This window comes from Pleurodeles waltl, chromosome 4_1 (genome assembly GCF_031143425.1).
Source record: "Pleurodeles waltl isolate 20211129_DDA chromosome 4_1, aPleWal1.hap1.20221129, whole genome shotgun sequence".
Lineage (NCBI taxonomy): Eukaryota > Metazoa > Chordata > Amphibia > Caudata > Salamandridae > Pleurodeles > Pleurodeles waltl.
In genome coordinates this window covers 986,985,874-987,011,136 of record NC_090442.1, presented here as the reverse complement: position 1 = coordinate 987,011,136, position 25,263 = coordinate 986,985,874, and the positions used below count along the sequence as shown (strand labels likewise).

The 25,263-nt window shown below is 49.2% G+C and overlaps 1 protein-coding gene across 3 annotated transcripts in view; it reads right to left on the bottom strand.

Moving 5' to 3' along the window:
• Positions 1–25,263, bottom strand: part of LRRK2 (leucine rich repeat kinase 2) — a 1,446,345-nt gene that overhangs the window by 1,267,260 nt on the left and 153,822 nt on the right. For all 3 annotated transcript variants that reach the window (XM_069229760.1, XM_069229761.1, XM_069229762.1), the window contains one exon: positions 22,114–22,245. In XM_069229760.1, coding sequence (XP_069085861.1) covers positions 22,114–22,245 — 132 coding nt within the window. The remainder of the gene's footprint in view (positions 1–22,113; positions 22,246–25,263) is intronic.

Below are 25,263 nucleotides of genomic sequence, written 5' to 3'. Positions count from 1 at the left end.
CGTGCCGGAGCATACCAGGGAGCATAGGCAGGCTTTGGTAGGAGCTGTGGGTGGAGGAGAGTGTGTTGAACAAGAAATCATCCTCGACCTGTTCTGAGTGGAGGCTTACGTTATGAAATTGTGCTGCTCTAGCCACCACCTGAGAGTACGCGGTGCTGTCTTCTGGTGGAGATGGCTTTGTAGGGTAGGCCTCCGGGCTGTTATCTGACACTGGGGCGTCGTATAGGTCCCATGCGTCCTGATCTTGGTCACCCTGGCTCATGGTGGTGTGAGCTGGGGAGTGAGATGGAGTTTGTGCTGGTGAAACGTTAATCACGGGCGGAGGAGAGGGTGGTGGTGTAATTCTTTTAACCACTTTTGGTTGTGGTGCTTGTTCCGTCTGGAACTCCAACCTTCTCTTTCTCCTAATGGGGGGAAGGGTGCTTATTTTTCCTGTCCCCTGCTGAATGAAGATACGCTTTTGCGTATGGTCCACATCAGTTGCTTGTAGCTCTTCCTCAAACCTATGCTTTTGCATTTGGGAGGTTAGCGAGTGCTCTTCTGTATAAGAGCCTGAAGCTGGGTCGCTTGCAGTTTGTTTCGGCGTCGAAACTTTGTCTGCGTGTTTTTTCGGCTCCGAGGTGACTTTTTTCCTTTTCGGGGCCGAAACCTCTCGGCGTCGATCTGTTTCGGTGCCGCTGTCTCGGCGTCGAGCCGTGTCCACACCGGTATCTCGGTGTCGAGGCTTGTCTCCAGCACTTTCTCGGTCCCGAGAAGGCTGCGTGCCGGTGTCTCGACCGGAGTCGGACGATCTCGGCACTGTTTTGGCCTTTTTCGGTGCCGACGGTCGGTCACCGAATTTATGGGTCGAGCCATGGCCTGGTGGCAGTGGCGTCCCCTGGGCCTTGTAAATGTTTCTCTGTGTGTTTTTCGACGTCTTACTCACGGTTTGTGTATCGTCGAATCCTTCGGAGTCTGAGTCTTGGATCGAGAAGGTACCTTCCTCCTCCTGTTCCTCGAACTCCTGTCGGGCTGTCGGTGCGGACGCCATTTGAAGTCTTCTGGCTCGACGGTCTCGGAGTGTTTTTCGGGACCGGAACGCACGACAGGCCTCGCAGGTGTCTTCGCTGTGCTCAGGTGACAGGCACAGGTTGCAGACCAAGTGTTGGTCTGTGTAGGGGTATTTATTGTGGCATTTGGGGCAGAAACGGAACGGGGTCCGTTCCATCGGCGTTCCTCAGCACGCGGTCGGGCCGACCAGGCCCCGACGGAGGATCGAAAAACTACCCCGAAGGGCACCGGAGCTCTTCGATCTTCGATGCGGTGTTGAATCTAAGTACGCCGATCCCGAACGCAACAATACCGACGAAAATCTTCCGAAATTAACTATTTTGTCCGTTCCGAAACTCGGAGCGACAGGAACACGTCCGAACCCGATGGCGGAAAAAAAACAATCGAAGATGGAGTCCACGCCCATGCGCAATGGAGACAAAAGGAGGAGTCACTCGGTCCCGTGACTCGAAAGACTTCTTCGAAGAAAAACAACTTGTAACACTCCGGCCCAACACCAGATGGCGAGCTATTGCAGAACATGCGTATCTACAGCGACAGATGCCATCGAACATGTAGTTCTCCAGCATAAGTATATTTCATTGATCCACATGTTTTAATCATTCTCGTCATAGAGATGAGAGTCCCATGGTAAACATTGAGAGCAGAGCAATGTTAACAAGGGCAGAAGGTTTTGGTATAATCACAATACTAGCCTATTTACATCACTTTAAAAAGAACAGACGTTTAGTCAGTCATCACACATCACTATCTTCACCCTTCCCTAACCAGGCTTCGATTTTGTGGAATTTTTGAATAATAATAATAAATAGGCCCTCATTACGACATTGGCAGTAAGTGCCGCCAACATACCGCGACGGTATACCGCTACGTGTATTATGACCCACACATAGAAATCCACCACTAAACAGACACACACACACAAGTCCGCCAGCCCAAAAGTCTGCGATAAAATGGAGGTACCAAAACCCACACCATTACGCCAACAGAAATATACCCACAACATTATGACCCACGAATCACTGCAGCAGACATTCAACCATGGTAAACCATTTGCGGTACATACCGCCGCACTCAAAATACACACACACACACACACACACACACACACCACATTGGACAATTCAAACTACAATACACACACCACACCCACACCACTATAAAACACACACCCACACTACCCACAACCATTTACCACTACAAACAAGTTACAACAGAGAGAGACACACACCAGGAGCACCCACAGAATCAGAGCCACAGAGCACCATCACCCATACACCATCCACGCACCTCACAGCACACCCCCCAACACATCACATCACCCCACACACACACACACCACTCACACTATACCCATGGAACCACAAAGACACTCCAGGTTCTCAGAGGAGGAGCTAAGGGTCATGGTGGAGGAAATCATCTGGGTAGAGCCACAGCTATTCGGATCACAGGTGCTGCAGGCTTCCATTGCTAGGAAGATGGAGAGTCATTGACAGGGTCAACGCCGTGGGACAGCACCCCAGAACAAGGGATGACATTAGGAAGATGTGGAACGACCTACGGGGGAATGTGCGTTCTGTGGTAGCAAGACACCTGATAGCTGTACAGAGGACTGGTGGTGCACCTCCACCTCCTCCCCCTCCCCCACAACTAACAACATGGGAGGAGCAAGGCTTGGCAATCATGCATCCTGAGGGCCTGGCAGGAGTAGCAGGAGCAAAAACAACAAGTCATGGGAGGAATGCTGAACATTGTCAAACATTCACCCCCAGTACAGTGATCTGGACCTAAATCCATCGTTTTTTTGCTGCCCATGCCATTTCAGTTTGGACCCAGCCATATGCAAATCAGTCTTGACCCTGTTCCCCATGGGAACAGTCCAGCCCGAACTGCTAGGCCATGTCTTCCCTGGACTGGAAAGAAGCATCCTGGGACCAGTTTCGGGGTTTCACCCCTCATCAGCCAGGCTAGCTTGAATTCAGTGGCATGGGAAGCACGGGACCCACGTCTGGGCATACCCTTCTCACTTAGGTCGACAAAGCAAAAACAACAAGTGATGGATGGAATGCTGAACATTGTCAAACATTCACCCCCAGTACAGTGATCTGGACCTAAATCCATCGTTTTTTTGCTGCCCGTGCCATTCCAGTTTGGACCCAGCCATAAGCAAACCAGTCTTGACCCTGTACCCCATGGGAACAGTCCAGCCCGAACTGCTAGGCCTGGTCTTCTCTGGACTGGAAAGAAGCATCCTGGGACCAGTTTCGGGGTTTCACCCCTCATCAGCCAGGCTAGCTTGAATCCAGTGGCATGGGAAGCACGGGACCCACGTCTGGGCATACCCTTCCCACTTGGGGTGACAAAGCAAAAACAACAAGTGATGGACGGAATGCTGAATATTGTCAAACATTCACCCCCAGTACAGTGATCTGGACCTAAATCCATCATTTTTTTGCTGCCCATGCCATTCCAGTTTGGACCCAGCCATATGCAAATCAGTGTTGACCCTGTTCCCCATGGGAACAGTCCAGCCCGAACTGCTAAGCCAAGTCTTCCCTGGACTGGAAACAAGCATCCTGGGACCAGTTCCGGGGTTTCACCCCTCATCAGCCAGGCTAGATGGAATCCAGTAGCATGGGAAGAACGGGACCCACGTCTGGGCATACCCTTCCCACTTAGGGCGACAAAGCAAAAACAACAAGTGATGGACGGAATGCTGAACAATGTCAAACATTCACCCCCAGTACAGTGATCTGGACCTAAATCCATTGTTTTTATTCTGCCCATGCCATTCCAGTTTGGACCCAGCCATATGCAAATCAGTCTTGACCCTGTTCCCCATGGGAACAGTCCAGCCCGAACTGCTAGGCCAGGTCTTCCCTGGACTGGAAACAAGCATCCTGGGACCAGTTTCGGGGTTTCACCCCTCATCAGCCAGGCTACCTTGAATCCAGTGGCATGGGAGTAGCAGGAGGACTGGACTCTGGTAAGTCAAAGCTTTACTACTTTCATCATCCCCCTACCTGCATGCCATTACAAACTCCCACCCCTACCCTCGCCCCCATCACTCCACCACCTCACACATACTCCACCATCACAACCCACCCATCCCAATACCAAACCCTGTATGCAAAACCAATGCATGGACACCACTCACAGACGTGCATGGACAAACATCACCACAGCATGCACACTAGTGACAATCACTTAACCAACCAAATCACAAAGCACACAAGCCAAAGCTGCCTTGGTAATAACAACCATAGAGGGGAACAATACCCATGCACAAGATGTCACACGAAGTCACAATAACACTGCTTTTACATACCCACAGGACCCCCACACAACGTCACCGGAGGGGGTGCCAGCAACATCCAGCCCCCCCCCCCCGAAGAGGCCCACAGTGATGACAGCAGCTCTGCACGCCTGGATTAGGATGACCAACCTGGCCCATCAGGGACCTCTGGACAGTCGGTGACCCAGGCACAGTCCCATACCGCCACAGAGCCTCCCCCTCAGGAAACATCACCACAGCACACATCCAGCAGGCCCATACCTCTGTCCCCAGGACACGTCAATCAGCAGTGTATCCACCACTACAGGGGCCCCAGGCAACCCCACAAACATAGGACGATCAGGGACCTGGGGTCAGTGGCAGTGGGCACACGGTTCAGGGGGACAGAGGCACAGGACAACAGGCAAGCTGGAAGGACTGCTGTGCAACAGGGGGAGAACAGGCCCAGGGAACCGACTCTCCATGAGGCACTCACCAACATCCTGGGAGCATACCACCATTCCCAGGAGACCATGGGCCAGATACTGGCCAAGTTGCAGGAGACCCAGCGCCTGCAGGAGGGACAGTACCTGGGGATCAGGGATGACCTGAGGGACATCCACATCAGCCTGGTCACCATTGCAAGGGTGCTGGCAGACATGGACAACACCATGAGGGAGGCAGTGGCACACCAACAGGCCCCTGACACTAGCCACACCGATGAACAGCCCTCCACCTCCGCTGATGCTGTTGGACAGGGAGCACCGCCACAGGAACAACAGGCCACCAGCACCCCTCCCCCTGCAGAAGGAGAACCACCACACAAAAGGTCCATGCGATCCAGGCAGAAGCCAGAGAACATTGCCAAGAACCCCACCAAGAAATAGGACTCCCCTGAATGTCACCCTTGTGTCCCACTCAGTCACCCTGTCAACCTTGAACTGCCATTAACCCACTCCCTTTGCCTCCTTGGACAATGCACCTGTGATACCAATATACTGGACTCTATCATGGACTTTCCTCCATCAGAAACCCAGCCCATTACAATACCCCCTACACTTATTAGCACATAAATAAGCACCCTTGAAACTAATACAAGCATGGAGTCCGTCAACTGATTGAAATATGTATTTGTGTAACATGCTGTAAACATTGCAATTCAACTGTACAGTTATATATACATAGGTATGACCTGTAGTGGGCAGCAGTAAACACACCAGGAGCCAGAGTGGGGCACAGATATCTGAAAATAGAGATGCCAAAAGGTACAGTAAGTGGCCATAGATTTTGAAAAATCAGGCTGCCATGTACAATGTCCAACACAAAACTGCAATGGAAGGTGAAGTTACAGTGTCTTACCTGTGTGTCACTGGAAGTACTGTTGAATTATAGTTGTTCTTTGTTCACATCCTCTGCCTTCTCTTTGTCACTGTCCACAGGCTCCACCGCTGCAACATGACCATCTCCAGCCTCATCCTCCTGCAGAAAAGGCACCTGGTGTTTCAAGGCCAAGTTGTGGCACACCTTCTTGGGTGAGCAGCACAGGGATCCACCTGTCAGATGGAGGCACCAGAATCTGGCCTTCAGGGGGCAAAGGTGCGCTCAATGATCCTCCTTGTTCGCCCATGTGCCTCATTGTAACGTTCCTCTGCCCTTGTCCTGGCATTCTTCACTGGGGTCAATAGCCATGAGAGATTGGGGTAACCAGAATCACCTGCAAATATCGAGGGATACCTGTTAGCCAGACACTCACCCTTAGGGCCAAACCCACACCCATATACCAACAGACACTGGGTGGGGCCCATGGGCTCATCTATTAGCCACACCTTGTGCCTCTGGAGTTGAGACATCACATATGGAATGCTGCTATTCCTCAAAATAAAGGCATCATGCACAGTGCCAGGCTACTTTGCATTGACATGGGAGATGTACTGGTCTGCCAGGCACACTATCTGCACATTCAGAGAGTGAAAGCTCTTTCAATTTCTCAACACCTGTTCATTTCTCCAGGGGGGGACAAAGGCAATATGTGTACCATCAATAGCACCAATGATGTTAGGGATATGTCCCAGTGCATAGAAGTCAGCCTTCACTGTGGCCAAATCCTTCAACTGAGGGAATATGATGTAGCTGTGCATGTGTTTCATCAGGGCAGACAACACTCTGGTCAGCACGTTTGAGAACAAAGGCTGTGAAATCCTTGCTGCCATGGCCTCTGTCGCTTGGAAGGACCCACTTGCCAAAAAAATGGAGCACTGACAGGACCTGCACAAGAGGGGGGATACCAGTGGAGTGGCGGATAGCTGAGATCAGGTCTGGCTCCAATTGGGCACACAGCTCTTGGATTGTGGCTCTATCAAGTCTGTAGGTTAGGATAATGTGCATGTCCCTCCATTGTTGCCAGGTCCACCAGGGGTCTGTACACGGGAGCATGTCTCCATCTCCTATTCATCCTCACCGGTTGAACTCTAGGGTGAAAAACAGTGAGCAGATGGTCATATTCAAACATATCCTCAGATTAATGTCTTGCATTTTCTTACAGAAACAGTATGTGAACGTGTAGGTCCGTTGATGTGCCTATGTCTGCTGTGACGCAGGTAGGTGCCATGGCCTGTTCCCCCCTGAAATGGCAGCTGCCTGACCTGTGAGGAGTGACAAGTGGAGATGAGGTAATTCCCCTGGCATTGTGCGCCGTTGCGAGGGGCGGTCGACGGCCACCGTGCAACACATCATTGGTTATCATTGGGGCCTCCGGGTTCCAGGAGCCAATGGAGATGTACACCAGCGGTAACAGTACGCACCGCCTCGTTCATGACCACCATTTTCTATCTGTTCACTCACTTGCTACCTGACCTTCAACATGATAGGACATACACTGCAAGTGCTGCTGTGACCTGTGTCTGGAAGCGACCTTGGCTCGAGTGCCTGGGGAAAGGGCCCCTGCCTTCACTTCCGAGGAGTTGGAGAGACTAGTGGATGGGCTCCTACCCTAGTACCCTTTACTTTATGGTTCTCCAGACAAACACGTGAGTACACAGTGAGCACGATGCGTGAGTTATGAATGTATGGAGTGCTGTTTGTGTAAGCCTCGTGTGGGGGGAGCTGAGGGGTCCTGGGTAGGATGCTGCATGTTTGGTGGGCAATGTCTGTGAGTAAGGGGATGAGAGGGATATGGTGGGCCATGAGTGTAACAGTCCGGACTGTATGACTAATACCTTTTCTTATCTATCTTTTTATACAGGTCAGCGGCCATCAGAAAAAGGGTATGTGGCGTGCCATCACCAAGGAGGTGCGGACCTTGGGGGTCTTTGACAGGCGGAGCACCCACTTTGGCAAAAGGTGGGAGGACCTGTGCTGCTGGGCAAGGAAGACAGCGGAGGCCCAGCTGGGGATGGCCTCCCAACGAGAAAGGGGTGCCCGTCGTACCCTGACCCCCTGATGTTCCGCATGCTGGCAGTGGCCTATCCGGGGCGTTTGAAGGCATCACAGCAGCCACAAGGGGGTGAGTACAGATTCAAAATCAGGAAGTAGGGGCGTTGAGGTGTTACCTGGGTGGGGGATGTGGGTCTGTGGGTGCATCTAGGCCAGGACGAACATGGCAAGGTAGGTTCCATGATGGGAAGGCTCAGATGCACTCCAACCCCAAATGTGCTAGTGGGCATCTACTACTGGGCAGGGTCCTGAGGGTTTCAGGTGTGCAGCTAATGGTGTTAGGCATTGTACTCCAGGGCCTGGCGAATAGCATTGTAACTGGTATTGCATGGCCTAGTGCATAGGGCTGTTCCATGTGAGTTGTGTACGCCAACAGTAGTGTTGTTTCTGGTATTGACCAAGTGTATCCTCTGTCTCTTCCCCACCCTTTATGTTTTGTCACCCTGTCCTTGTGTGCATTAGCATCATCTGGCGGAGGAGCAGAGGCATCGGTGGCAGAGGGAACTGCATCCCACATGGGCCTGGAGGCCGAATCCACCAACGGTAAGGGCACCAGTGGGATGGAGAGCGAGGGGAGCGCCACAATGGAGACAGGAGGGGACCGTTCTGACAGCGACACCTCCTCCGATGGAAGCTCCCTGGTGGTAGCGGACACCCCTATGGCCACCCCCAACTACAGGTACAGCCGCCACCCCGTACCAGCACTGCCCTACCAGCAGCCCCTCAGCGAGTTTCCCGTGCCCGCTCACCCAGGAGGGTGGGCATCTCCTTCGCCCCCGGCACCTCAGGCCCTGCCCCAGTCAGCCCTGCTGCCCTCAGTGAGGAGGCTATTGACCTCCTGAGATTCCTCTCTGTTGAGCAAACAACCATACTGAATGCCATCCAGGGTCTAGCAGGGCATTTGCAACAAACAAATGTATTCCTGGAGGGCATTCACTCTGGCGTGGCGGCCTAACAGAGATCATTCCAGGCTCTGGCCAACTCACTGATGGCAGCAATTGTCCCTGTCTCTAGCCTCCCACCTCCAACTCCCTCTACCCAGTCCCATTCCCTCAACCCCAGCCTATCCCAAGCACACCTTCAGACCAGCATGCACCCACATCAACACACAGAAGTGGCTCAGGCAAACACAAGCACCACACTTCATCCCACAGGCACTTACACAAGCACCATCCAGATGCAGGCACACCAACAACCACTGCCTCCACGGTGTCCCCCTCCTCCTCGTCCACCTCCCTCCCAGTAGCATCTCCACTCACACCTGCATGCACTACATCCTCATCCACTACCACCATCACGCCTATCATTACACGCCCCTCACTGGCAGTCACCACCCCCACATCCACACACACGTCCCCTGTGTCCTCTCCCACTGTGTCTGTGCCCTCTCCTCCCAAAGTACACAAACGGAAGCACTCAGACACCAAACAACCATCCACCCCACAACAGCATCCAGCCCATGCACCTGCACCCAAACACAGCAGACAGACACCTACAACCACTCCCTCTTCCTCCACTCCCAAACCTTCACCCTCTTCCAGCCCCAGTGTCCCTAAAAGGCTTTTCCTCTCCACCCTTGACCTATTCCCTGCCCCTCTCCCCTCACCCCCCGTCCTTCACTTCGGGCCAGGGTGGGCAGAACCCAGGCCAGCACCTCAGCCATCCAGTCCACGGCTACTGTAGTTTCTGGAGCTACTGCATGTGTGAGAGGCTCCAAGGAGGCACCCGTCAGCATTGCCAGTGTGCCTGCACCATCTGCCAAGGTCAAGAAGAGGCCGCCAGCTAGCAAGGCCAGGAAGGGAACACCAGCCAGGAAGGGGAAGGAGGCACAACCAGCCAGCAAGGGCAAGGAGGCACCACTAGCCAGCAAGGGGAAGGAGGCACCACCAGTCAGCAAGGGCAGGAAGGGAACAACAGCTGCCAAGGCCAAAATAAAAGGAACAGACACCACAGGCAGGATGGATCTGGTGCCTGGGGCTGGAACAGCATCTGTGCAAACAACACCAGCCATGGCACTTCAGCTGTCTGAGGCTGCAGGGGAAGGGCTGGAGGCTCCCCCTCCACTGACAGCACCACCACCTGCACCGTCGCCAGCACCGCGAACTGCACCACTGTCAGCAGCACAACTGCCAGCAGCAGCAGTAGCTTCAGTGGGCAGCCATCCGAGGCTGCAGGGGATGGGCTAGAGCCTCCCCCCACCACTGACAGCACCGCCATCTGCACTGCCGCCAGCACCGCCACCTGCACCGCTGCCAGCAGCACCAGTGGGCAGCTGTCCGAGGATGCAGGAGAAGGGCTGCAGCCTCCCCCCAACACTGACAGCACCACCACCTACACCGCTGCCAGCACAGCCACCTGCACCGCCACCTGCACCACTGCCAGCAGCACCACTTCCAGCAGCAGCAGCCCCAGTGGGCAGCCATCTGAGACTGCAAGGGAAGGGCTGGAGCCTCCCCCCACCACTGACAGCACCGCAGCCAGCCCCGCAACTGCCATCCACTGAGCAGCCATCACCACCGGCTAGCAGTGTGTTGTCGTGACTACATGGGCTGCAATGCATCCTGGTCCCTTAAACAACTGTAGTTGTGACACCCAGGCGAGAGACTGACCTTGCACTATCCAGGATCTGCATCACTGGGCACAAGGCCCCCTCCAGAACCAGTGGAAGAAGGCATCCACTCACCCCCTCCTTGCCAGGATGAAGTACATTGCCCACAAGGCCCCTTCCAGAACCAGTGGAAGAAGGCATCCACTCACCCTCTCCTTCCCAGGATGAAGCACACTGGGCACAAGGCCCCCTCTAGAACCAGTGGAAGAAGGCATCCACTTGAGAGACTGTGGCTTTGCACTCCCAGGGACCAAGCAGTGGGCAAACCACCCACTTGAGAGACTGTGGCTTTGCACTCCCCAGGACCAAGCAGTGGGCAAACCACCCACTTGAGAGACTGTGGCTTTGCACTCCCCAGGACCAAGCAGTGGGCAAACCACCCCTTAGAGAGACTGTGGCTTTGCACTCCCTAGGACCAAGCAGTGGGCAAACCACCCACTTGAGAGACTGTGGCCTTGCACTCCCCAGGACACTGCAGAGGGTATGTTGCCCCCTCCAGGAGCAGTGGTGTTGTACCATCTTCCGGCTGAGGGGCCCCCCGTTGCCCTTCCCCCTGAGGTGCCTGTGTATCTTCAACCTGATGCCTCAGCAGTGTTCTCTCAGTATTGAGGCAGGAGTCAAGTGTGGCCTTGGCCTATGGGTTATGGCCCTGTGGGCTGCGGACATTTTGGAGTGTGCATTGTCCATCCATTTGTATATATTGTACATACTGTTTTGTGCTTTAAGGATATATTTCTCTAATTTTTAATATTACACTGACTTTACTCACTTCCTTTTGTCCTTGCGTTATTCCTGAGGGTTACGGGGTGGATACGTAATGTTGTTGCATCTGTTTGAGTGAATGGTGGTGGGGGTTGGGGTGTTGCGTATGTGTGTCACTCTCTTTTTCCTCCCCTCCTCCTTTGTGTGCTAGGTGCAGTACTCACCGTGGTCGTCTTCGCTGCCGTTCATGTTCCTGGTGTAGGAGAAGGTGGACCAGCATTGGAAATATGTGCAACTTGGGCTCCATGGTGTCGTGGTTCTTCCTTCAGTGTCGAGAGGTGAGTTGTTTCCCAACTGTGTACTGTTTCTGCCGTGCTTTTGATGGCGTTGGTACCGCCCCGGAAAAGCAGGCGGATTGGCCTCTCATATTACAGTGGGCAGTACATTGTCTTCCTCTTGGCTGTTGGCAGTTACCGCTGCGGTGCTTGTTGCTACCGCCATGGCAGTCAGAGTGTTGAAGTAGCAGTCTGTGTTGGCAGTTTCTGCCATGGTCAAAATTCAATTTTTTTTACCGCTGGCCTGTTGGCAGTATTACCGGCGCTTTATCACCGACCACCAGGGTTGTAACGAGGGCCATAGTGTGCCTGAGAGGAGGAGGAGTATAGGTTGCATGTAAATCTTACATAATCGCCTTATTATAGACACTGAAGGATTTCTTGCGAAATTATCATGCAAAATGTTTGTTTTTTCAAAAATGTGTCTAAATTCTGTAGATCCAGAATGGCTCTTCATTCTATCGATTTTTTTTCTTTGGGAGGAAAAAACGAGAATAGAAGCCTATGGGCCTGATTTAGATCTTGGCAGATGGAATACTCGGTCACAAACGTGACGGATATCCCGCCCGCCATATTACGATTTCCATAGGATATAATTGTGATCATAATACGGCAGATGTGATATCCATGACGTCTGTGAAGAGTATTCTCCTCTGCCAAGATCTAAATCAGGCCCAAAATTTTGCTGGGATTTGGGGACCTGCTCTATTGCTCCTTTTTGTAAAATAATGCAAATAGATGAGGATGCTGATGAAGCCTGCTGGCTGGTGGAGTAGGTTGTGGTTTCTGAATGAATTATAATGTGAAGCCACATCGTATGAAATCTGATACCCAGTGATCAGATGTGATATTGGCCCATTGTCTGTACGAAGATGAGATTTCCCCTCCTACAAATAGACCTGGATTCCTCTTGAGTCCCTTCAGTAATATTACTGTTGTCTTAAGTATTGTCTTGTGACTCACTTGTAGGTTTTCTTCAGTGCCCTTGCTATGGCAAGACACTGGTGGTGGTCTATACTGCTGCATATGACCATGTAAGTATGTCTATTGGGTGGGTTGGTATCTATAAGGTTGATAACCTCCTCTAAAAGAAAACTGGACCATTCCACATGCTCCTTGAAAGGACTGAGGTTGTTTTTGTCATCGGACACCTAGAGATCTTGCCATGTCTGATTTAAATGACTGTAGAGCTTTATCTGTATGCTGCCAAAAGAGGGATTTTACATCGTAAGGCATCTCTATAACACGTGTCTATAATTCTCCTTTGTACTTCAGGTCTAAAAGAGGTTGAACACAGTCAACCTTGCCAGTGCAAGAGAGCTGCACCAACTATCTGTCTGTACTGTTGAGGATCACCAAAGATGTTTTCTCCCCATCAACGAGTCCTGCTTTTGCCTTGGCATTCTTATTGTCGAGCAGGTAGTTAGGATATGGTGCAATATGGGAGCACATCTGGTGGCCATATCAGACATGAACTGCCAGTGCATTTGCCACACTGACTGATGTTGCTGCTGCTGAAAATCATTTGCTCAAGCCTTCTGCCCTTTCTGTCAAGTGGCGCAGGGAATCGAGATGTCGGATTTCTTGATTGTTGTTGGGTTAACGGAATACCTACTGAGTCAGCACAGGGGGGAATGAGACCAGACTGAGTATTGTGGGGCACTTTATATTTTTTGTTCTTTCTAAAAATTACCACAGCTTCTTTGGTAGGGTTTTTCAAGACTAAGTCACACTGACAAAATATGGTCAATTATTGGCATTGCTGTTATGATTTTCTTGTAGGTTTCTTGAAAATATAAAAGAAACAGTTGTTTTACTTTGTTGGCACAGGCAAAATAAACCTTTTATATGCCCTTTTGATGAGATTGAAAGTTCCCACAATGTCGCCTGGAGGTGAATCTGCAGTAGGAGAAGTGACATCTCCTTAAATGGGTGCTATATAAGTATACCAAAAGTTTTCTTCCTGTTTGGGGGACGTCCCCTTAGTGCAGTCCCAAGAACATGCTATAGAAAGCTTTCTTAAAGTTTACAAATAATTTCTCCATTCAAAACAGTGTTAATCAGTTCAATTTATTGTTCATTTGGTATCTCCCACATTCCTTCAAACATGATTCTCTAAACAACCATATATCACAATGGGCTTAAGCAAAACTAACATATTCATCCTGTAGCTACTGAAAGTTCATATCTAATACTAATGCATTCCGGGCGAAGCCCTTCGTCAGGGGAATGATTTCATAACATAAATGTACAAAAGACCAAGCTTTAGGGGAAAGAGTGGATACCACGACTCAATAAAAGGATCTAGCCGTGTGAACCCGAACGTGACTGAGAGTGCGGAAAAGTGTGAATCAAACGTTTATATATATGCAGACAATAAACATGAGTTGCCACTGTATTGTGTCTATTACCATGCATGTATCTATCAGTAATCCGTAAAGGAAAAGCTTGTCAGTAATACTGTGAGTAACAAACATGACGTCAATAGCCATGAGTTACCACTCTGAAGAGAAAAACATACAAGTGACCCCACATGTATGAACAGTAGTACTGAATTAAAAACAAAAAAAAATGTGCAAATTAAATGAACGTAAAAAAAAAAAAAATGCAATCAGTACCCCCATATAAACAAAATAAGAACTCAAGTAAATATATGCGGATAAACAATGTGAGTCAAGCGTGTTCACAACACAAATAGTGGCCAGTAAAAGATGTGCAACACTTACTAAACAAAGCCCGCAGCTCATTCACCAGGTGCTCATGTCAAAACGTCTCCATGCACTTGATAGTGAACAAAATGTTTACGGCATTCAAAGTGAACGCCATATATTTAAGCAGAAAAAGTGAATTAAACTAACAATAGACCAGAAAGTGGATGATTGGTGACAATGTTGAAATGAGAGGGTAAAACATATGGAAAAATGAGTAGAGCAGTCTTTTGTGTCCACAAACTATAGCTTTCTGTGAAGTAAATGTCTCTCATATTAACGGAATGCTTTTGCAAGGTATCAAGTGAAGTACTTAGGTTGGGTTACTGAAAATTCAAGTATTCATAGCATAGTTGACCCACATACGTTAAGGAGCACTGAATTTGTGCTACATTTTCAGAAAATCAATGACGTAAATGGGACCCACTGACATCCATTCTATGTCAAATGATCCTCTGGCCTTCTGGACCTTTGTTAGACACTGCTGCTGTGTCAGTATTCAGCATCCTCCCTTGAAACTGTTATGCAGTTGTTTAGGTATGGGTGGCAGTGGCTGTTCTGTTGACATAGAAGAATTACAACTGGGGTCATGACCTTGTTAACGACCAGAAGGCTGTCAAAAACATAAAATATTAATATTCAGTGATGTTAAATGTTCAATCAATCACTGCATTTGTAAAGCGCGCTACATACCCGCAAGGGTCTCAAGGCGCTGGGGAGGGGGGGTGCTACTGGTCGAAGAGCCAGGTCTTGAGGAGTCTTCTGAAGGCCAGCAGGTCCTGGGTCTGTCGTAGGATGGTGGGGAGAGTGTTCCAGGTCTTGGCGGCGAGGTAGGAGAAGGATCTGCCGCCGGCTGTGGTTTTTCAGATGCGGGGGACTGTGGCGAGGGCGAGGTTGGCTGAGCGGAGGCTTCGGGTGGGGGTGTGGAAGCTAAGTCGGTTGTTGAGGTAGGTGGGTCCGGTGTTGTGCAGTGCTTTGTGGGCGTGGATCAGGAGCTTGAAGGTGATCCTTTTGTTGATGGGGAGCCAGTGCAGGCCTCTTAGGTGGAGTGTGATGTGGCTGCGGCGGGGGACATCGAGGATGAGTCGGGCCGAGGCTTCCTGGATGCGTTGGAGTCGTCTCAGGAGCTTGTTTGTAGTTCCTGAGTAGAGGGCGTTCCCGTAGTCGAGTCTGTTGGTGATGAGGGCCTGGGTAACGGTTTTTCTCGTGTTAAGGGGGATCCATTTGAAGATCCTGCGGAGCATACGGAGGGTGTTGAAGCAGGACGCGGAGATGGCGTTGACTTGCCTGGTCATGGAGAGAGTGGAGTCCAGGATGACCCCCAGGTTGCGTGCGTGGTCCATGGGTTCCGGGGCTGTGCCTAGTGACGTGGGCCACCAAGAGTTGTCCCAAGCTGATGGGGTGGGTCCGAGAATGAGGACCTTCGTCTTGTCTGAGTTCAGCTTCAGTCTGCTGTCCTTCATCCAGTCGGCTATGGCCTTCATTCCTCGGTGGAGGTTAGCTTTGGCGGTGTCGGGATCTTCGGTGAGGGATATGATCAGCTGGGTGTCGTCGGCGTAGGAGATGATGTTGAGGTTGTGTTGTCGTGCGACGTGGGCGAGGGGGGCCATGTAGATATTGAACAGTGTCGGGCTGAGGGAGGATCCCTGTGGGACGCCGCAGATGATCTCAGTGGTTTTGGAGCGGAAGGGTGGGAGGCGGACGCTCTGGGTTCTGCCGGAGAGGAAGGATGTGGTCCAGGCCAGGGCCTTCTCTTGGATACCGGCGTCATGGAGGCGTGCTGATAGGGTGCGGTGGCAGACCGTGTCAAAGGCTGCTGATAGGTCCAGGAGGATGAGGGCAGCTGTTTCTCCTTTGTCCATCAGGGTCCGGATGTCGTCAGTGGCGGCGATGAGGGCGGTCTCGGTGCTGTGGTTACTGCGAAAACCAGATTGGGACGGGTCCAGGATGTTGTTGACTTCGAGGTAGCGGGTCAGCTGTTTGTTGACAATCTTCTCGGTCACTTTTGCCGGGAAAGGGAGCAGGGAGATGGGACGGAAGTTCTTGAGGTCCTTGGGGTCCGCCTTGGGCTTCTTCAGAAGGGCGTTGATCTCGGCGTGCTTCCAGCTTTCTGGGATGGTTGCTGTCTCGAAGGAACAGTTGATTGTTTTCCGGAAGTGGGGCGCGATGGCTGCGCTGGCTTTGTTGAAGACGTGGTGAGGGCAGGGGTCCGATGGGGATCCGGAGTGGATGGAGTTCATGGTTTTGATGGTGTCTTTGTCGCTGACGCTGGACCAGGCGGTCAGGCGACTGGTGCGAGTGGTAGTCGCAGGGGTGGTGGACTCGGTGGTGGGTGAGGTGGGGTCGGGGTTGAAGCTGTCGTGGATGTTGGTGATCTTGCGGTGGAAGAAGGTGGCCAGGGAGTCGCACAGGTCTTGAGATGGCGGGATGTCGTTGGTGATGGAGCTGGGGTTGGAGAGTTCTTTCACGATGCTGAAGAGCTCTTTGGTGTTGTGTGCGTTGTTGTCTAGGCGGTCCTTGAAGGCGGTCTTCTTGGCGGTCCTGATGAGTTGGTGATGTCTGCGGGTGGCACTCTTGAGGGCTGTGTGGTTGTCTGGTGTTCGGTCGTGGAGCCATTTCTTCTCCAGCTTCCGACAGGTGTGCTTGGAGATACGGAGGTCCTCGGTGAACCAGGCGGCTTTCTTGTTGGTGTGGTTGGTTGTAAAGGTCTTGAGAGGGGCGAGGGTGTTGGCGCAGTCGTTGATCCACTGTGTGAGGTTGGTCGCGGCAGTGTCTGGGTCGGTGGGGTTGGTGGGTGGTCTCAGGGCGAGGGCGGTAGTCAGTTGGTCCCCGGTGACCTTGCCCCAGCAGCGGCGTGGTAGCTGTTGGGTGCGGTGGTGTGTGGTGGGTTTTCTGAAGGTGAAGTGGACGCATCTGTGGTCGGTCCAGTGTGGTTCGGTGGTGTGGTTGAAGGAGACGTGGGGGCTTGCGGAGAAGATGGGGTCAAGCGTGTGTCCAGCGGCGTGAGTGGGTGTCGTTACTAGCTGTTTGAGTCCGAGGTTGGCGAGGTTGTCGATCAGGGCAGTGGAGTTGGCGTCGTTGTTGTTCTCGAGGTGGAAGTTCAGGTCCCCGAGGAGGATGTAGTCCGTGGAAGCGAGGGCGTGGGTGCTGATGAGGTCAGCGATGGTGTCACTGAACTGTGGGCGGGGTCCGGGAGGTCTGTAGATGAGAGTTCCTCTGAGGGTGGTGTTGGGGTCGGTGTGGATCTGGAAGTGCATGTGCTCGGCGGTGGTGAGGGTGTCATCGGTGTTCGTTGAGATTTTGATGGAGTCTTTGTGGATGATGGCGATTCCTCCTCCCACTCCGTTGGTGCGGTCTCTGTGGGAGATCTTGTAGCCCTGTGGGATGGCTATGGCAATGTCTGGTGCTGAGGTGGCGTTCAGCCAGGTCTCCGTCAGGAAGGCAACGTCAGGGGCAGTGGAGTCTAGGAGGTCCCAAAGTTCGATGGCGTGCTTGCGAGCAGAGCGGGTGTTGAGGAGGATGCAGCGGAGGTGGTTGGGTTCTCTGGCTGGTGGTGTGGAGGGTTGGATGCTGGAGAATCTGCAGTTCCAGCAGGTGAAAGGCCCCTGGGTGCGTTTCGGGGTGGCCCGGTAGCAGGGGTGGTCTTGTCTGGTGTTGAGTGCGTGGAGGGTGCTTGCGTCGTAGTGCAGTCTGGCGTTGCGGGGGGTGCGGGTTCCAGGGGTTCTGGTGCTGGTGCTGGGTGCGGTCCAGGCGCGGATGGGCGCAGACGGGCTTGCCTTAGGCGCGCCTTTGGCGCGCCTGCTGCGCGCCCGCTTCGTGGCCTCCATATGAGGGCAGAGGGAGGGAGGAGCAGCTGGGAGGTGGGAGCGGGGCGGCCAATGGGAGTGAAGGGGGCGGGGCAGCAGGGGCTCAGCAGCAAGGGAAAAACCCGGGGAAAAACCCAGGGGAAAACCCGGGGAAAAAACGGCGGGAGAGGGACAACAGAGCACAGGGGTACAGAAGCAAAACAGAGGGGCACAGAATGGAAAAAACAAGTGGCACAGAAGCACAAGCTCAGGGGAATAGAAAAAAGGGAGCGAGTAGTCAGGCGGCAAAAGTGGCAACGGAGGTTCAACCCACAGGGGGCTGCGTGGCAGATGGGGGGAGCGACCTGCCTGGTGACAGGGTCAAAGGTCGCTCTCTACCACCACTTTGCGGCCTCCATATGAGGGCAGAGGGAGGGAGGAGCAGCTGGGAGGTGGGAGCGGGGCGGCCAATGGGAGTGAAGGGGGCGGGGCAGCAGGGGCTCAGCAGCAAGGGAAAAACCCGGGGAAAAACCCAGGGGAAAACCCGGGGAAAAAACGGCGGGAGAGGGACAACAGAGCACAGGAGTACAGAAGCAAAACACAGGGGCACAGAATGGAAAAAACAAGTGGCACAGAAGCACAAGCTCAGGGGAATAGAAAAAAGGGAGCGAGTAGTCAGGCGGCAAAAGTGGCAACGGAGGTTCAACCCACAGGGGGCTGCGTGGCAGATGGGGGGAGCGACCTGCCTGGTGACAGGGTCAAAGGTCGTTATGTTGGATAACCTACATAAAATGTTGGTACTTCCTGTGCTTCCACAATACAGGCAGATGGAAGCAGGCGTTCCCAAGGTCCGCTGAGTGAATCTAGTCAATGTATTTAAGCAGCTCTCAACAATCAAGCCAAAGACAGCACCCTCAACTGCTGCAGAGGAATGAACTGGTTCAGAGCTCAAAATGGAGAGGTCCATTTTCCTTACAAAGAATTAGGATTCATATCACTGACTGACTATATTCTTTCTTAGCTTATTTCTTTAGGACTAAGAAGTACCTCAAGTGCATGCCTTGGTTTGTGTAAACTCCGCTGTCTCTCAATAGATCATTATCTTTTAAAGGCTGATCTACGTCCTTTTCATCTGTTGGTTACACTTAGTGGAGATCAAAGTGCAGCCAATCATTAGAACAGAACTGAATATTCATTTGTGAAGCTTTGTCACTCTTCCAAATGTATTGAAATGCTTCACCCTATGGTAGGGCCTAAGACGGAGGATAGTTATATGAAATCCTTTGTTAGCTGTTGGGAGGACTTTCCCCGCTGCAGTAAAAGACTACTGGTTTCTTCATCTCAATGGCCTTCAGCTACAACACTGGATGTACTAACAATATCGCTGTATTTACAGGTACTACTTTGATGCTTGATAGTAATAGGGATATTGAACACACAGGTGATATCTCCATTCAGTGTGTTGCTAGGGATGGAGATAGTATTCTCTGATGGACGCATAAAAGGTCATTACAACAACTAGAGACTCATTATTTAGCCAAATGAAAAGATGCACTTATTATTTGTGATGAAACTATTTTCAGTTCTTCCACTCTAAGGAAATGGTGCCTGTCCTTCGAAGGTACATGATCTTCAAATCTGTGAAAGGAGTCCCAGTGAGACTCTTCATATCTCCATAAGAGTGCTGCAGAATCATTGGTCTGCAGAGTGATTGCTGATGTGCTACAATGGTCTTTACTGTTGCATCCGTTCTATAGTGTTTGTCCATAAGTGGAGAAAATGTAGCCATAAAGGGTTACCTTTTCATGAATGTCTGTACAATAACTTAATACTGAGGGGGCAATCCACAAAGAAAAAATTGCTCTGGGTTAGAAGGTTGCTGTTTTTGATCCGATGTTGAGTTGTCACAGTTTTTGAAGGGATCGTAAATCTCACTGACCTGAAACTCTAGCCCTGACATTAAAGGTACGAGCAGTTCTAAGGCATGTGAACCTGTAGTGCTTAAAAACAAATAAACTTATCATTTTATCAAGCTCTCTTATAAAGTCAGGACGTTATCAATTGAAGAAACGCTAATACATGACAAGCTGTAGTCCAGTTCTGAAATATCCAACATATAAGTGGTTAATTTCATGTACTACACCAGAGGTGTTCTAACCCTAACATGTAAGAGGAAGAAGGTCCAGATATGACTCTTGTCCCTTCAGTTCAAACCAAAATGCTTGTGGATGAGAAACGTCTCCAATTACTGCAAAAGGAAAGGATGTTAATCCCAGAACTGGGATGTTTCATGAAGCTGGTCCAAAATAATTACAAGCCACGTTTATTTTGGCTGGATTTTTGCATGAAAGTGTTGACATGTTTCCTATGAATCTGTGTCAGAGATGTCTGTGGCCCTTACATACCCACAGTATAACTGTTTTTTTTCCTTGTGGTACCACATACAGATTCCTCATACGAATAGGCCTAACAGGTTTCTCACTTGATGGTGAAGTTGATGTCATTGTGTGCACCACTGTCAATGGCTTGAACATCAAGCATCATCATGTTGTATGCTTCAAATGTAACGAGATTTGATAGTGTTTGAATTTAATTTGCTTGATTTTGAATGATCTGATGTTGTGTCATCTTTACTGATGGTGAGTATGATGCTGATCCTTTGACCTTGAACGACTGTGATCACACCTGTAGACATGGAGTGCTCAAACAAAGACGCAAGTGATGCATACAACACAGGAACTATTGGTCTAAGGCATCTTAACTGCAACTGTAATGACACTCATAGTGGAGTTTACAATCTTTTCTGTTAATTTTTTGCTTTTTACTCGATGGATCCACAGAAACCACTGACTCTGCTGAGGTGGAGATAGATGTTTCCCTAATCCTTTTTGGCCTGGAACTAAAGCAGCAGATTAATGGCTGGAGAGTTCTTTTACTCTCAGCAAGATGTCTCCCGATCCATCACAATCCTTTTTAACATTTTCTGATTAAGACTCTCATGTAAACACAGGCTTCGAAAAAGACCCAGGATACCAAAGATATTAGGGTTCTTTTCAGATCTTTTTCTTTACATCTAAGACATGTCACAAAGGTGATTGCTTTTCTGACTATAAAAAGTGGACAGATAACTATAGAGAAACTTTGAAAAGGGGCAGCAGAAAAAATATTTTCAATACACCCAAACATGGCAGAGCCCATTGTTGCCACAGAGGAAGTGTAAGACATTAATTTTCAAGTGCCTACAATGTGTATTCAGGGGCAACTGGGTTAGCCTGTAACATGAAGACACCCTCAAGTTTAGTTTTCACCCATCTAAGACCATAGGCTATTATGCCTTCCATTGTTTCCCCTTAAAAAAAAACACATATTTCTACCCAGTAGAAATTGCAATTTCTGATCCTCTGAATAGGAAATCTCTAATAGGGGTTACCATGCCCTTGGGCATATGTGTGCTCTACATGTACAACACAATTTTTGGGGTGCATTTCGGGGGGCCTTTTGCCCATAGCCATCCTTGGTTGCATTTCCTAATAGGAAATCGCTATTTGGGAAATGCATATTCGTCCCATTGTCTCAAATGGCATGGGATTTCTTAGTTGTGATTTCCTAATAGTGATTCCTATTTTGTAGGAATCACTATTAGGAAATTGGTATCTTGGTACATAGCATTTTGCATTTCCTAAAAAGCGATTTCTATGAAGCTGCTATTTAAGAAATTCAAAATGACATCTATGTACATATGGCCCTTAATGCTGAGTCTCCTAGTGGACAGAAAAGGGGACAAAAACATATGGCTCAGGGTAACACTGCTGTATCAGGACATCAAGCAGAGATTAATATCAACTGCAGATCAAGCAGACGGATGAGAAAGACAGGTAGAAATAACTCACATTTTGTTTCTTGGATAATTAGATATTTTTGAACATCTCCATCCTGGCTCAACAAGGTTTTCTTGTTGGTTTAACTGATTGTCTATATTCACGATTTATTCTTAGACAAAAAGCTTCTGGATGCATATGTAACATTATTGAGAATATGTAAAAATTATTTCTACATCCTGCAAATTCCTAATGGCAATGACGTGTTACATACTGGGGATACATCCTTATTCTAAAATTCAACCACTCCACTTTCATCATGAGCAGAACACTGAAAATAGCTATGTAGTTTGTCTGCAATGAAAAATAATTCCCCCTATAAAAACTTTGTGAACACTCACCCAACGTTAGTCTCTGGAACAAACGACAACTAACTTCTTGAATATTTTCACTGTCTGGAAATGTTTTCATTGACTCCATTATTAAATTATAGCATCTAACATTGCCAGACATAAGCACTTCAACGTTGTTCGCTGAAAAAGAATAACCATGTCAGACATTTCAGTCAGTAAAGAAATGTTGCAAATCAGTGTGCAGAAATTACATCAGCATAGATGTCAGTTTAGAAAGTTATTATATTAGTTTAGTGTTCATCAGCTGCTGACCATGAGACAAAAATGTGACAAACTTATTTAACATAACTTTATAAACATTTTGCCATGACTTTGACTTAAAAGTCAATCTATGTACACAGTTTAACGAATACTGGAGTTTCCAGACTGAAATGAAAGTTTTAATGTAAGCATCAACATAAAGCTTTTATTTGTGAATGTGCAGGCACTCATAACTCTATTGGTAAGCAGAGGTGACAAAATAAGTTGATAGGCTTTGCAATTCAAAGCAACTGGAAAGGATTTATGTTTATATACTTGAGCAATTCTGAGATGTATATCAGAAGGTAACCAGAGTTATAGGGCCAGATGTAGCAAGCAGTTTTTCCCATTCTGTGTCTATGGGAAAATGTGTTCGTACATATGGCCCATAGTGTGGTTCCTGCACTAAATCACCAAAACACTGCAAACTCAGATGAAACACTGACAGAGGAAGGAGTATTTCGCAAGGCGGCCACAGCTCCCTGCGTGTACGTTCTTGTTTTATGGTCAAGCTTCAACAAAGCATCATTAAAATCTACTTCTGAACGAAGCTATGTTATGCAGCTTAGTGTGGCACTGAGGAGTTATCATCTGTATTCTAAAATCAAATCAGGCAGACCAATACATTCAGAATATGTGATAATTTGCTCCCTGGATATGAGAGGGAAGATATATTTTGTGATATAGAGAAGATGCTGGTCAGATGTCAGTTACTGAAGTTTTTCTGATTGTAAAGTGTTGTGTAGGAAAAATGTTTTTATTTGTAAAAATCGGTCTGTGGGGTGTTCAGTTGTACATAAACATGCTGCGCATACTTACGGCCAATTAGTGTTTGGCTCTTATCCAAGTTTGATCACTTCAGCTTCTACCAATAGGACTAGAATACTCATCGCAAGGAAGCCCAAATTTCCCTCAGCCTTTACCTTAGATTAATTTCACCCCACTTTGTGCTGTGCCCATAATCCATTAAGGGTGTAAAATATTATTGTCTCTATCAGCCATAAGTGGCTGCAGGTTCCAATGTGAATACAAAACCTGTAAATAATGAGGATAATGTCAAGGTGACTCACTATTTGTAGTCTGTAGGATATTTACCAAAATCAACCAGCCATTATCAACGCGTGGTTAACCTGCCACCCAGGGGTATAAGGGCAGACACCGCCTTTACCACTGTTATTTAGACACTCTGAACCAGAAGTGCATCATAACCTGTAAGTGTCACATTCGACTCCGAGCATATGCGTATCTTACTCATTTTGCGGTTAACTGGTATGCGCTTTTACCTGATGATTGATGGGTTAGCAGAAGGCTTTTATAACGGTCAAGACCCTAAAGACTAAAAGAAACTGGGTTACCATATTGCTTAATATCCTGCTTTTATGCTCTGGCTCCTTCCCGTTCTCCACTTACGAAAATAATCCTCAGTAATTGAGAATGAGAAAGATAAAGGGCAGAAGAGAAGTCACCATCAGGTATCATAGATGCAAGCAAAGATGTTGCCCAGAACTTTCCCGTGAAACAAGCATCACCATGGGAGAAGGCCTCAAAAACATACTGTCAGCAGAATGATTGCAGGGCAGCCCACATAGCTGCCCCACATATGTGTCTGATGAACACAGGTCTGGAGAATACCATGGACACTTCTAAGACCAAGTAGAGTATATCAGCAATTCAGATGGCAACAATTTCCAAGTAGGTTATAGCCATTTTTGATTGGAGATTATATCAATTTGGCAAAAGTCATCAACCACAATTGCCTCTTGTCCAATAGTTAGTCAGTAAAATGCAGATCTTTAGTTCCCTGTGATAACAACATTTATGTACACCTGGCTATTTGTAATCACATTTGTTCAATCTTTTTTATGCCTGATTAAAGCACTTCTAGATTCTTGCTCTCCTGTGTTGCACATTGCATATTTAGCCTGACTGTTCACATATGCGTAGCCTCGTTTCGAAATTGGCACAACAAACCTAGAACTGCCAACTTATGAAGTCAAAAACAACAAATGATGGATGGAATGCAGAACAAATTAAACATTTACCCCCAGTCACAAATCTGGGTTTAATCCATCAGTTTGTTTTTGCTTGCCATGCCATTCCAGTTTGGATCCAGCCATATGCAAATTAGTCTTGACCCTGTTCCCCATGGGAACAGTCCAGCCCAAACTGCCAGGCCAAGTCCTCCGTGGACCAGAAACAAGCATCAGGTAAAATAGATTCAGGTCAGACACAGAGGTGACAGGGTAATGCAGCTTTTGGAACTCACAGAATACCTCTAATTCTTAAGTGTCTTTATTCACGTTCCACAGGAGCTCTATTGAATAAGGAACTGCTATGATTATCCTTAGAGGAAAATTAAGTGCATACTAAGGCAGTGGTCTTAAAACTGTGGGGCGCAAGCCTCAAAGGTCAATGAGCACTGAATGGAACCGAGATATATTTCAACAGAACACATAGGCCCTCATTACAACCTTGGCGGTCGGTGGTAAAGCGGCGGTAAAACCGCCAACAGGCCGGTGGTAAAAATAAATGGAATTATGACCGTGGTGGAAACCGCCAACATTGACAGCCACTTTAACACTCCGACTGCCACGGCGGTACAAACAGCATGGCGGTCACCGCCAACAGACAGGTGGAAGACAATGTACCGCCCACACTATTATGACAGGCCAATCCACCACCTTTTCTGGGGCGGATTCAACGCAAACAAAAACACAGCGGAAACAGGACTTGGAAGGGAAAACACTCACCTCTACACATTCCACAAGGAACCAGGACGCCATGGAGCCTGAACTCCAAATATTCCCTGTGATTGTCTTCCTGCTCCTCTACCAGGAGCAAGACCGATGGCGGCGATGACCACGGTGAGTACTGCACCTATGACACAGGGGGGGGAGG